This window comes from Mus caroli, chromosome 12 (genome assembly GCF_900094665.2).
Source record: "Mus caroli chromosome 12, CAROLI_EIJ_v1.1, whole genome shotgun sequence".
NCBI lineage: Eukaryota > Metazoa > Chordata > Mammalia > Rodentia > Muridae > Mus > Mus caroli.
The window spans coordinates 47,129,438-47,143,655 of record NC_034581.1 but is presented as its reverse complement, the minus strand read 5'-3'; the positions used below and the strand labels follow the sequence as shown (position 1 = coordinate 47,143,655).

At 42.8% G+C, this 14,218-nt stretch overlaps 1 protein-coding gene across 2 annotated transcripts in view; it reads right to left on the bottom strand.

Annotated features, from left to right (window-relative positions):
* Ap4s1 (adaptor related protein complex 4 subunit sigma 1) overlaps positions 1 to 14,218 on the bottom strand; it is a 47,909-nt gene that overhangs the window by 9,200 nt on the left and 24,491 nt on the right. The window contains exons 1-4 of one of the 2 annotated variants that reach the window (XM_029484721.1): positions 13,649 to 13,668; positions 11,663 to 11,871; positions 7,660 to 7,746; positions 5,350 to 5,418 (exon numbers count right to left, since the gene is read on the bottom strand). In XM_029484721.1, the coding sequence (XP_029340581.1) occupies positions 5,350 to 5,418; positions 7,660 to 7,746; positions 11,663 to 11,800 (294 nt within the window). In that variant the 5' untranslated portion in view covers positions 11,801 to 11,871; positions 13,649 to 13,668. Of the gene's footprint in view, positions 1 to 5,349; positions 5,419 to 7,659; positions 7,747 to 11,662; positions 11,872 to 13,648; positions 13,669 to 14,218 lie in introns of those variants that run through there. The other variant, XM_021179724.2, reaches the window with a different exon arrangement.

Sequence of the window (14,218 nt, the reverse complement as noted above, 5' to 3'; positions counted from 1 at the left end):
GCAGGCTGGCAGTATTTCAGTGTCCTAGTCACACTAAGTGCACTGTACATGCACAGAGCTGCCCACAGTAGTAGCTGGCAGGCTGGCAGTATTTCTAGCATTGGGAAGGGTTATAGACATTGCTTACTTATGATTCTCTGTCTACACAGTCAACACAGACATAGGTTTAAGGCTACTTTCCTGTCCACTATCCCAGAATGCCCAGCTTTGGAAATCATCTGATCTCTTCTCTAGTTCCAGGCTGGGGGAGGGGGGGGAGGCGCCCATCCCTTGGAGATACATGACTTGCATTGCCATAGGCCAGCAGCCATCTTCCAAGTTCCATCTCTTGAAGTAGGAAATTGCTGACAGGCCTCATGTATTAAGGTTACCTTAATGCTCCCAAGCTTTACTGTGTATCAGAATCACTGGAAGGCCTGGTAAAATCAGACTGAGGGACACAGGCAGAGTTTCTGATCCTGTGGGACAGGGTGGAGCCCAGAGCTTGGATTTCTAGCAAGTTCCCAGTTTATACTGCTGTTCAAGGTGCCAGACTCTGGGGGCCACTGCACTGAGGCAATGAATGAACTGGCTGCTTCCCCATGAAGAGCTTCTGAAATGCATCCCAGGCCATGGAAATTGGATTAAAGACATAACTCCTTGTTCTTTTTGAGACAGGGTCATGTGTTGTCTAGGTTGGCTTCTAACCCAGCATGTAATCAGGAAATACCTAGAACTCCCAATCCTCTTGCCTCTCCCATATCTCAGAAGACATAGGTTCTAATCACGAGTGTGGCATTCTGCTAGTGTGCTCAGTATTGCTAACTTCAGAGCAGTGTCCACTCACTGCAGTGGGAAGCAGCAGTGTGGACCAGCTCCCTCCTAAGCTTTTTATATAAAGGCAGAATGAAATAAACTTGAGAAACAGTGATTTAGGGCTATAGCTCAGCTGGTAGAGTGCTTGCTCAGTAAGCACAACACCTTCAGTACTGTGCCAAGGGGGTGTGTTATAGTCAGCTATGATCCCAGGACTAGGGAAGTAGAGGCAGGAGGAAATCTGAAGTTCAAGGATAACTGGGATGGTGGTTTCAATATGCTTGACCCATGGGAAGGGGCGCTATTAGGAGGCGGGGCTTTGAGGTCTCATATATATATATATATATATATATATATATATATATATATATATAGTCGAGTCTGGCCAATGTGATCCAGACCTTCCTCTTGGTGGCCTACAGAAGAAAATCTCTTCCTGGTTGCCTTTAGATCAAGATGTAGAACTCTTGGCTCCTTCTCCAGCACCATGTCTGCCTGCAGGCTGCCATGCTTCTTGTCACGATGATGACAGACTAAACCTCCAAAACTGTAAGCCAGTCCCAATTAACTGCTTTCCTTTGTAAGAGTTGCCTTGGTCATGGTGTCTGTCTCTTTAGCATAAAACCCTAACTAAGCCATGTGGGATACTGGAGGCACTGTAGTTGGTGTTGGTATAATACCAACCATCTCCACTGATTCTTGTTTAAAAGAGGACTTCGTTTCCAGCTTACTGTAGAGCTCGATTAGTCAGGATAGTATGGTAGTATGGTACTATCAATGCTATGCTCAATGGAATAGAAATGAAAGGCTAGAAATATGCTTTTGCACTTGATTTAATTAAAATTGTTGTTTTGTGTGATGACATGGGGTCTCATGCAGCCCAAGATGGCCTTGAACTTTCTCTGCATCTGGTGGTCCTGGACTCCTCCTTGCCTTCCTGCCTCTCCCTCAGACCTGTCCCACCATGCCTGGCTCAGCCCCTGTGAGCAGCTGCTTCACAGTAAGAAGCTGAGACAGTCATGGATGGAGAAGGGCAGTTCTTTCAACAACTGCTACTGAGACAAATACATCTCCACATACAAAACAATAAACAATGTTACATGCTTGTGATTCTATCTTTGGCAAGCAGAGGCAGGAGGATTATGAATTCAAGGTCAGGTAGGTGCTATACATCCCTCCAAATAAAATAAGAACAAAATTAATCAAGATGATTTATAATAGAAACATAGAACATAGAAAAAAATTACTTAAGCCGGGCGGTGGTGGCGCACGCCTTTAATCCCAGCACTCGGGAGGCAGAGGCAGGCGGATTTCTGAGTTTGGTCTATAAAGTGAGTTCCAGGACAGCCAGGGCTACACAGAGAAACCCTGTCTAAAAAAAAAAAAAAAAAAAAAAAAAAAAAAAAAAAAAAGAAAAAAATTACTTAAAATGGATGAGAGACAAATTTGGGGATGAGAGAAAACACTGGGAAGAAAACAAGGGGGTGAATGTAAAGGCCTTCTAAACATCACACTGAAACATAAGCAACAGAGAAAATCACTGTCTTAGTTAGGGTCTCCATTGCTCTGAAGAGACACCATGACCAAGGCAACTCCTATAAAGGCAAATATTTAATTGGGGCAGGCTTGCAGTTTCAGATGTTCAGTCCATTATCATCATGGCAGGAAGCATGGCAAAGTCCAGGCAGACATGGTACTGGAGAAGGAGCTCAAAGTTCTACACCATCCAAGGGCTGCAGAAGAGATGACTATCTTCCAGGCATCTAGGAGGAGGGTCTCAAAGTCCACCACCACCAGGGGACCACTGTGACACACTTCCTCCAACAAGGCCACACCTACTCCAAAGGCTACACCTCCTAATAGTGCCACTCCCTGGACCAAGCATATACAAACCACCACAACCATAGACTGACTGGTTATCATTAGTAAATCTGAGCAAATCTGCCATTAAAAACTGAGCAAAGGATTAAACAGACATTTTCCCAAAGGTTGGCCTCTAATTCACTTCCTACTCAGTAGAACGGCATGGTGATGCCTGCCTTTAATACCAGTGCTTGTGAGGCAGAGACAGGACAATCTGTGCAAGTTTGAGGCTAACCTGGTCTATATACTGAGTTCCAGGCCAGCCAAGGCTAATGAGATCGTATCTCAGAAAATGAAGGAGAGGGAAAAGAAAGAAAGACAGAGAGAAAGACAGGAAGAAAGAAAGAAAGAAAGAAAGAAAGAAAGAAAGAAAGAAAGAAAGAAAGAAAGACAGAAAGAAAGACAGGTAAGATTTGGTGATGAAAAATCAGAATATTAATATTGCTAACAGGAATTTAAATAATGCAAGTACTAGAAAACTGCTTGTCAGTTAATAAAAATATTAAATATGAAGGTATTATAGTATCCAGTAATTTTCCTCCCAGGTGTATAACCAAGAAAATTTCATTTAATTAATGTACTTATTTAAAGACAAGGTCTCAGTGTGTGGCTCTGACTGGCATGTTTGTTTTTGGAGCTATGTTTTGTTTTTCAAGACAGGGTTTCTTTGTGTAGCCCTGGCTGTCCTGGAACCTGCTTTGTAGACCAGGCTGGCCTCGAACTCAGAGATGCATTAGCCTCTGTGTCCTGAGTGATGTGCCCCTGATTAAAGGGGCACATCACCATATCAAGAGTTTTTTTCTTTTAGAATTAAAAAAAGGATCTGTTGAAAAATGTGACAAAAATGTTCATAATAGCACCATTCTATTCATAATAGTCCCGAAATGAAAATATGTTAAATGCATATCAATGACAAATGGATTTAAAGATGTGGTACATCCATACAACAGAATAGTATTTAGCAATGAAGAAGACAGGAATACTGATAATGCTATAATGCTGATGAACCTCGAAAATGTGCTAAGTAAAAGACAGGCTGGAGAAGCCCCTAGCGTACAATTCCATTCCTGTGACGGATCTAGAGCAGCCAGTCTCTAGAACAAGCCAGTGGTCACCTAGGGCCTGGTGTAGGTTGAGGGGAGTTATGTGGGAAATGCCAGTGACTATGCCTATCTGTCATGTGGCATGAATAGATGACAGTGGTGATAGTTGTAAGATTGTAAATACTAAAACATGATTATATACATTAAATGGGAAAATTTATGGTATATGAATTACATTTTAAGACAGCCACTAACATTTCCGGAAAGTTAGCTAAAGAGAAGTTGGCTTTTGACTGATAAAGCAAAGGTTTAGATGGAAATGGTTCTCCTGCTTTTATTTTATTTTACACCTTACAGGTGTTTTGTCTACACGCGCGTCTGTGGTGTGCCACATCGGTACTACACGTGTACCTGGTGCACACGGAGGCCAGGAAAGGGCATCAGATCCTCTGGAACTGGAGTTATGAATGACTGTAGCCTCCATGTGGGTGCTGGGAACCACAAGCCATGTCTTGGGCAAGAACAAGTGTTCTTAACCTCTGAGCCATCTCTCTAGTGTCATGCCCCTGCCCCAACCCCTGACCCTTTCTCTTGTGTAACAGTCTTCTTGGATAGGCTGGTCTTGAATTTGCTACATGGACAAGGGTAACCTTGAACTCCTGAGCCTTATGTCCCACCTCCTAAGTGCTGGTTAACAGATGTGTACTGCCATGCTCCACTTGGAAATGATTTGGGATCTTTGGTTGTTGTTTTTCATTTTGTTGTTGTTGCTGTTGCTGCTGCTGCTGTTTTCAAGATAGGGTTTCTCTGTGTGTCCTTGGCTGTCCTAGAACTCACTCTGTAGACCAAGCCAGCCGTGAACTGGGAGATGTACCTGCCTTTTCTTCCTGAGTACTGGGATTCAAGGTGTGTATCACCACTATCTGGCTGGAAATGATTCTTTAGGTAAAAAGGGTTCTGTTGTCTCAGGAAAGAAAGCAAAAGGAATGTAAAAACAGCAAGTTAGAGGGAAAGTGTCCCGATGGACAGTAAAGTGCTCGGAGGGACTCGGGCTTCTGAGCGGCACTTTGTGCTGCTTACATTTTTGCCAACTTGACATAAGCTAGAATTATCTGGGAAGAAGAACTTCAATTGAGAAACGCTTCCATTTCCAGCAATCCTTTATTGCATTTTCTTGATTGACGATTGATGAAGGAATGCCAGTCCAGAGGTAGGTGTGTGTGTGTGTGCACGCGGGCACGCATACGCATCTCATCCTTGGGCAGGTGGTCCTGAGCTATATAAAGAAGCAGGCTGAGCAAGTCACAGGGAGCAAGCCAGTCAGCAGCGCTCCTCCGTGGCCTCTGCTTCACTTCCTGCCTCAAGGATCCTATCTAAGTTCCTGTCCTGGCTTCCCTCCGTCAGGCTCTGTGGCCTGAGAGCTGTAAGCTCCCCTGGTGAGTGGTGTTCGCCGCCGCAACAGAAGCAAACTAAAATAGGCCTCTTTGTGAAAATCTAATGCACACACAGGTCTGTTAGGCTATGGTGAGCAAGAAGGGGTGGTAATACAACAGCATTTATTTTAGCTTTTGCATGTTAATTATATCCGTGCATAATATTAACCTGCACCCAGATAACTCAACTTCTAGAAAGCTGGGTTAAGACTTACCACTCGGCTGAAGTACCCATCTAAAACTTCCACAAAGTTGTGTATAAATTCATAGATAGCCATCTCATTCTGAAATAAAGAAAGGTGTAATTAATGTATCATACCTCCAGGTTAAAAAAAATGCCCTGTGCTTTCCAAGGTTCTAGAGCAGCAGCCCAGTTGCTGATGTGCAAAGCAGCCTGTGACTGTCCCTGTACAGACAGCACTGTGGCTGAGGATGTAGGTTAGTTGGTAGTGGTTGCATAGGATGGTGCCTAGCGTGCACAGAGCCCTGGGCTTATCCCAGCACCACACACACTGGGTATGGTAGTGCATGCCTATAATCCCAACAGCCTGGTCTACATGAGACACTGTCTTAAAATAGGGAAGAAAGGAAAAGAAAAGAAAGAAGGGTAAAAGGCTGGAGAGATGGCTCAGTGGTTAAGGACTGCTCTTCCAAAGGTCCTGAGTTCAAATCCCAGGAACCACACGGTGGCTCACAATCATCCGTAATGAGATCTGACGCCCTCTTCTGGTGTGTCTGAAGACAACTACAGTGTACTTAGATATAATAATAAATAAATCTTTAGGCTGGAGCAAGCAGGGTTGACCGGAGAGAACAGAGGTCCTAAAATTCAAATTCTCAGCAACCATTGGTATAGTTACAGTGTACTCATATATACATTAAATAAATAAATAAATAAATCTTAAAACAAAAAAAGAAGGGTACAGATGTTGACTAATGAAGGAAATATATAAAATGTTAACCACTCAGACTTTTTCAGTCTGTGATGAATCTGGGCAAACTGAAACTTCAGAGCATAGATTAGAGCCATGAACTCCACTTGGGACCTTAACTAACTGGCTGAAAGCAACTCGCAGGTTCTTCATGGATATTACTTTAGATCTGTGAGGATGGAGAAATTTCTTCACAGCGACTCATGGATAAAACAGTCCACTGAGACTTCCAAGTCTCTGACATATAAAACCTTTTCCATGACTAGATGGTCACACCTGAGGTGAGGTAAGCACAGCCCCGCCCAGCCCCACCCAGCACAGCACAGCACAGCACAGCCCAGCACAGCCATGCTTGTATTTTGCTGTGACCTCTGACCTTCCCACATGTGTGGAGTGTGCACATGAGTATATACATTTGTTATGTGTGTATACATATATCTGTGTGTGCACGTAAAGGTCCAAGGCCAGCTTCTGATAGCTTCCTTAGTTATTCTCCACTTTATTTATTGAGATAGGATCAGCTTACCTCTAGGATACCATCTCTGTCTCATGAACGCTAACTTTATAGGTTGGCCACCATGCCTGCCTGGGTTGAATGTAGGTTGTCAGTAATCCACAACCTGGTTTTTATGCTTCTATGACAAGTGCTTAATTCACTGAGCCCCAAGTCCTAGCCCAAATTTAATGTATGACTGACAGTCTCCTGTGCCTGTGTGAGCTGCCCCATTGTGTAACAGGGCAAGAGGAGGCTATCAGTATTGCTTATGAGAAAGAAGCAATTCAAGTTAGGCATAGCAGCTCATATGGAGTCCCAGGAACTCTGGAGGCTGAGCTGGGAAGATTAAGCCTCCAGGTATGGCACCAGCCTGGGGAGCATTGCAAGAGGTTGCTACAACAAAACAAAACAAAGCAAAACAACAATAAAACCCCTCACACAAAAAGGGCAAGCAAGATGGCTCAGTGGGTAAAGGCTTGTGTCACCAAGCCTGATGATCTGACTTTGCTCCCCAGGACACACATGGTAAAAAGAGAGAATCAATTCTTGCAAGTTGTCTTCTGACCACCACATGTATTCTGTAGCACAAATAAATAAAATGTAATGAAACAGTTGAGTGTGGTGGTATAGGCTTTAATCCCATCACACAGGAGGCAGAGCCAGCCAGATCTCTATGAGTTAGGGGCAACCTGGTCTTTGTAAAATTCCAGGTCAAAGGAAAGGCCAGATCTCTATGAGTTCAGGGCAACCTGGTCTTTGTAAAATTACAGGTCAAAGGAAAGGTGAGACTGACTCTAAATAAATAAATAAATAGTAAAAAACTCAAATGAGAGAGAGCAAGAGAGAGAGCAAAATCAACAACAAACCCACACACATAAAAAGGAAAGCATTTTATAATTTCTGCCTCTCTAACCATAACCTGTTTACCTAGATCATTAAGCACCTGAGTATCTATCTCTCTTCCATACAGCTTTCCCAGCTTCTCTTGAGACTCAGATACTCTGAAAGAGGCTTACTAGCTCTTGGGGAGCAAATAGGAAAAAAAAAAAAAAAACTTCAACTTAACGAGAATAAAAATCTTGCATCTAGCCTCTTACCTCAGTGTCATTAACTCCAACCACAACAAAGAGAGCTGCGTATTGCCGGTAGATCAGTTTAAAATCCTTGTATTCAATGAATGAGCACTAGATGAAAGACAATTAGATGTTAATGTCTGGTTGACAGCATGCATAACTCCTAGGTTACTATTGAGTACCTAGAAACTTACATTGTTTCTCATTAAAATGTTAAACAGCCTTTGAGGGCTTCTGACAACAGCCAGTGGGTTACTAGAAGCACCTCCAGGAGGAGAAGGAAATTGAAGAAAGTCTTGGAAAAGGAGTGGCGATCGATCATACAGGTTCCCCTTCTGCCTCTTGTCCATTCCTTCTTGGCCCCCTGTGGAGCTCAGCAAGCAGAGCTAAGGCATGATTAGCAGTTGAAGGCTCTTCAATGTGAAGATGCACAGACATGCTGAGCGCTGTACTTCTAGCTTGCCATGAATTCTTGGGAAGCAATTAGATCTGCTCAGTTCTGTACTAATTAATAGTCATGGAGGAACCAGCACAAGGAATCTTATCTGTCTGTCTGTCTTTCTGTCTATGTATGTATCTATCTAATCTACCACCCATCCATCATCTACTTATATGTAACCTCTCTTTCCAGGGTGCATGAAAGAACCAATGTAGATCATTTTATAAATTATGTAATAGGAGCCTTTGTGCAGCAGATGCTAGACAAGATTTTCCATTGTAAATATTGCTTCTTATGAATTAATAACTAGCTTATGACTACTGCCTGAAGATAAAACAACTCCTTTCTCATTTAGCTGTTCCCTTCAGTGTCTGTACACAGGGCGATGGGCAGGAGACAGAAGGCTGAAAGCACAGCGGAAGTCTTCAGTGTCGAGGTGTGCTTGGCCAATGTGATAGAGCTTGAACTTAGTGGCTTTGCTCTCGGACACCCAATGTTCCTGAGAATGAAACTACATTACATGTTTTGACTATGGAAATCCCTCCATGGGGAGGGTTCTTGGCGGTCTATATACCATGGAGGAATTTCGGGATTTAATGTAAAATTAGGATAGAGCCTGGTGGATCATGCCTTTAACCCAAGGCTGAGGAAAGGGTATCTCAAATTTATGACAGCCCAGGGTTCAGAATGTGGACCTACCTTAAATTTAAAAAGCAAGTACGTTGTGGGTTGCCTTGGTACTGTTTATATTTTGATATTAATTCTGCTTCCTTAAGAGCGGCTGCCCGGATAAGGCGGACTAGATCACTTACTCAGGAGATCTGAACCTTCTCCCACTCTAAGTGGTCAAATAAAGGCTAGAGCCTATGATTGGGCAGTAGAAGGGAAAGGTGGAACTGGAAGTCTGGAGGTGGGGATGGGGGCAGGAAAGAGGACAGAGGAGGAAGCGGTGGAAGCCAATATGGAGCAGAACCACTCCAGGAGAAACTGAAAGTAGCAAAGGGTCTCAGAGCTGAAGAACAAGGGACGATAGTGACAGATATGCTCAATCTAGGCATGTAGCTGATAAAATATAATAACTGCATTGTGTGGTTCTTATACGGGCTTATTGGAATTGGGAATTACCATGAGTGACTTGAGTAACAGTTTTCAGTCTTACCAGAGTCTCTGACGTAACAAAACACAGACCAATCACATCTTTGGACAGAATTAAACTAAGCTGATATAATACTCTGCTATAATACTCTGCTATAATACTCTGCTATAATACTCTGCTATAATACTCTGCTATAATACTCTGCTATAATNTATAATACTCTGCTATAATACTCTGCTATAATACTCTGCTATAATACTCTGCTATAATACTCTGCTATAATACTCTGCTATAATTCTCTGCTATAATTCTCTGCTATAATTCTCTGCTATAATACTCTGGTGCCTGATGCCAAAAGTCCAGTGGTTTCTTTTTAAAATAAAAATAATTTTAGAGTACTCCAAAAGTCCACCAGTATCTTTACTCCAAAGGGTAAAGTTCAAATGGAAATTCTGTTTAAATTACGGCAGGCTTGTGGATGGTGGGAAGGCTCCAATGGGCATGTCTCTCAGTGTGTTTCCCACATGGGTGACAAACGCAGCTCTTTATTAGTTCCTGTTTCCATGTGATGCCAGGGAGCAGTGTGTGCCCACAGCAGGCCACAGTAGTAATCAAAGAGGAACCAGGAGAGATTGCAATTGGAAAACTGATTTTCAGGCTAAGGGAAACACACTTGCAACATGCAACTTCTGAGTGTTGATGCAACTTGTACGACAGCTGATGCTGCCACTGGCACCCTCTCCAGGGTGGCGAGAAGAGAACTGAGAAAACATGAGTGACTCCGACTTTGTAACATCTGTCCAATGCTCTCTAATGGAGTTGACAGCAAGGACTCAGACTGAATAATTCTCTAAATTCTTTGAAAAAATGGACTCAGTTTTTAAAGTGGGCTACAGTGTAGCAGAATGGCAGAACATGTGCCTACAAAGCACACAAGGCTCAAACTCTAGTACCACAAAGCCATTTTTTTTTTTAAAGATTGATTGATTGATTGATTGATTTATTATATGTAAGTACACTGTAGCTGTCTTCAGACACTCCAGAAGAGGGAGTCAGATCTCGTTAGAGATGGTTGTGAGCCACCATGTGGTTGCTGGGATTTGAACTCCGGACCTTGGGAAGAGCAGTCGGGTGCTCTTACCCACTGAGCCATCTCACCAGCCCCAAAGCCATTCTTTACTATGGTAGTGAGACTCTGGGTTCTGGTAAGAGGAATATATTTGTTATGTTATATGATTTGTTGACTGCCATTTCCCTTATTTACATAATAAGAAAGCAAGTTCAAACTAAGTTTGTTTTTAAATTACTAGTTATTGATTGTAAGTTGTAGGATTTTGAATCACACTGTGAATCCTGATTATATTATTTACTTGAAAAAATCTGTTTCTAGTTGTGGTGTGGCTCAGCCCTTAGCACACACCTTTAATCTCTCTGGCTGGAATACAGACATGCCTTTAATCCCAAACAATAAAGGTAAAGTAGTTTGTAGAAGAAAGCTCCCATGTTTGAAAGTGATATCTAATTGAGTGGCAGACAAAGTGACAAATCAGAGAAAGATTTGACAGAATAGGATATGCCCACAATGCAGGGGAGAAAGGAGGCAATTTTACTGGGACAGTTGTACAGAGACAGGTTGTAGAGAAAGAACAAACTAGGTACAGGTGGGGACAGAATGAGCCAGAGAATGAGAAGGAGCCATAGGATTAGAACAGATTGCCAGAGTTAGTTTGAGGCCAAGCAGAGCAAGAAGTCAGAGGCCAGAGAGAAGCCAGATATAAATCAGTCATCTTGGAAAGGATTTGAGTCAGAACAGCTGAGTTGACCCAGCCAGCCAGAGATCAGAAAGAACAAGAAAGGGGGAGCTTATTCAGCAGTTAAGTCTCAGAGGCTGAAAACATTCTAGGACTAGGTAAGATTGTACAGAGGCTAGAAGCTTCCAGGACTAGGACTAGGTTAGCAGAGAGAGACAGGAAAGCTTTTGAGATGGCAATTAATTCAGGAAAATAAAAATTACTTTTAAAGATGTAAAAATGGTAAGCAAAAAAGAATTATTATGCACATGGAAATCGTATTATTATCCTCTGGCACCACACGGGTCTTGAATTTCCCTGCCACACCAGTCATCTGACCTTCATGTTTTGGCTTACAGAAAGCCACCAGCTGCAGACACTGCGGAGAGTTCCAAGGGCTGAATTTATATGAGCAAAAAAAGATTATGTCCTCAAGCAAGAGTAAATTTAGCAGCTATTTTTATGATATACTAAGACAATTATCCTAAATAAAAACCTGAGGCTTTCCTGCCTGCCTCTTGTCCTATTACAGCGATGGTAAGAGTCACACTTCCTTCCGTCTGCCTTTCTCTTTAGTCTTTATTTCCCTACCAGCCCTTGAAGGAATATAGTTCAGAGAGAATATTGGCTCTTGAGATAGCCACAACAAGCCAGTGAAGGCAGAGTTGTCGACACAGGGAGTGAAGAGCAGCAGGCACTTACTTGTTCGCTGGACCGAGACAGGCAACTCTTGCTGACCTCAGTCTCCAGAAGTGCACGTTTATTAATGTCCACGTGCTCGTAGTACTTAGACAGTCGGGTCTGCCCTTGCTTGTTCACCATAAGGAAAAACTTGATCATTTTTTCACCTTTTGCCAGTTTCTTTTCAATATCCTTTAAAAGTTATGGCAATGGATGACCGTAGCTGGAACCTGTAGAATAAATGAACAACAGAAAGGCAAGATTACATTTCTCATAGACTCACACCAGGTCTGTTTTATAGATGAGCCAGAAGTAAAGAAATATTGGATGCACGCAATACTCATTCCTATGAATGAAATGAGATTTAAATAAGAGCCAAACACAGGATTTTCATCAGTTACCACAAACATACACAATCCTACTCCTGCCCAGCCAATTTGATCACTAAATTCGATGGGATCTAAGCCAAGCTCTGCAGAATAATACAGAAACAAAGATGTGATCATTTGTTGTTTCTCTGTCTCTCTGTCTCTCTCTGTGTGTGTGTGTGTGTGTGTGTGTGTGTGTGTGTGTGTGTGTGTATAAAACAAAGATGCGCCGGGCGTGGTGGCGCACGCCTTTAATCCCAGCACTCGGGAGGCAGAGGCAGGCGGATTTCTGAGTTCGAGGCCAGCCTGGTCTACAAAGTGAGTGCCAGGACAGTCAGGGCTATTCAGAGAAACCCTGTCTCGAAAAACCAAAAAAAAAAAAAAAAAAAAAAAAAAAAAAAAAAAACAAAGATGCTAGACTAAGAAGTAAAGAACAGAAGTACAGACTAATAAGCTATAACTGTGACAGGTGTACTTTCCAGGGCCCACAGAGGGACCATCGCAGAACAATTAGGAAGGACATCCCAGGAAAGGGGCACAGTAGCAGTATCTTGAAGGATGACCTAGGAGAGACTCTGGCTGGGAAAACAGCATGATGAAGGCTCTGGACAGTTCCCTTTGGTTGAAGATTAGGGCACAGCAAGAACTGCTGAGGAGGGGGCTGGAGAAATGGCTCAGCAGTTAAGAGCACTTGCTGCTCTTCAAAAGATTAGCACTCAGTTCTCCTCATCCACGTGAGCAGTTTACAACCATCTATAACTCCAGCTCTAGGGGATCTGATACCTTCTTTTGGTCTCTACAGACATCTATACTCATGTGCACATAACCCACACAGATACATGCATACACATAATACAAAATAATAAAAAAAAACCATTTTAAAAAGATTGGCTGAGGGGCTGGAGAGATGGCTCAGTGGTTAAGAGCACTGACTGCTCTTCCAGAGGTCCTGAGTTCAATTCCCAGCAACCATATGGTGGCTCACAACCATCTGTAATGGAATCTGATGCCCTCTTCTAGTGCATCTGAAGTCAGCTACAGTGTACTCACATTAAATAAATAAATAAATAAATAAATAAGGGGGAAAAAAAAGATTGGCTGAGCTATGTGGTGGTGGCACACACCTTTAATCCCAGCACTTTATTCTTGGGAGGCAGAGGCAGGGGGATTTCTGAGTTAGAGGTCAGCCTGGTCTACAGAGTGAGTTCTAGGACAGTCAGGGCTACACAGAGAAATCCTGTCTCAAAAAACCAAACCAAACCAAACAAAAAACCAAACCAACCAAACAAACAAACAAAACCAAAGGAAACGCTCCCGCCATGGAGCTGGGATGCCGCGTGCAACAGTGGGAAACTCTGTCTCAAAAAGCCAAGCAGAGGTCATGCTCAGGAGCCTGAGCTTTATTATCAGCGGGGGAAGACCTAAGGGATCTCTTCTTTAGTAGCAGAATAAACAGTCTTGACGGTTGCCAAACTCCTTAATAGGCCAGTAAGAAGCTCTGTGTCTGAGGCCTGGAAGTCATCACCCCACCCAAGAGTGAGGGCAGGTGCTCCTGCCACCCTTATTCTAGAGCACAGGAGAGCGAACACTACAGAAGTCTGCATTACACTGGGCCAGAGGCTGCAACACCCTAACTCACTGTCAGTCCCAGGCTGTGCGGGAGGTTCTAGTTCTCCACAGTTGTCTTGAGTCTCACAGTTGTTCCCTTTACATTCAGAATGAAGTCTGAAATAATGAATGCAAAAGACCACAATAATTGACCAAAGCTGGTCTTCTTTTCATGAAGAGAATATCTTGTTATGGGGTCTCTGGATAATACCACTTTCATTCACATTTTGTAAAAACTGAAAAATCAAGGAAAAATATTAAGTTGAAAGATTCTTTAATGGCCTTTTAAAATCTGAGATAATTTTAGAGCTGTAGAAAAGCTACACAGGTGAAAGAGTTTTGTTTTTTGTTTATGTTTTAATCTAAGGTAGTTAGCCTACAAAGGCTCAGATTTCCTGAGTCCCTGGGATCATATTTCCTGAATTATTTTTTTTTAAGATTTATTTATTTATTATATATAAGTACACTGTAGCTGTCTTCAGACACTCCAGAAGAGGGCGCCAGATCTCGTTGTGGATGGTTGTGAGCCACCATGTGGTTGCTGGGATTTGAACTCTGGACCTTCGGAAGAGCAGTCGGGTGCTCTTACCCACTGAGCCAT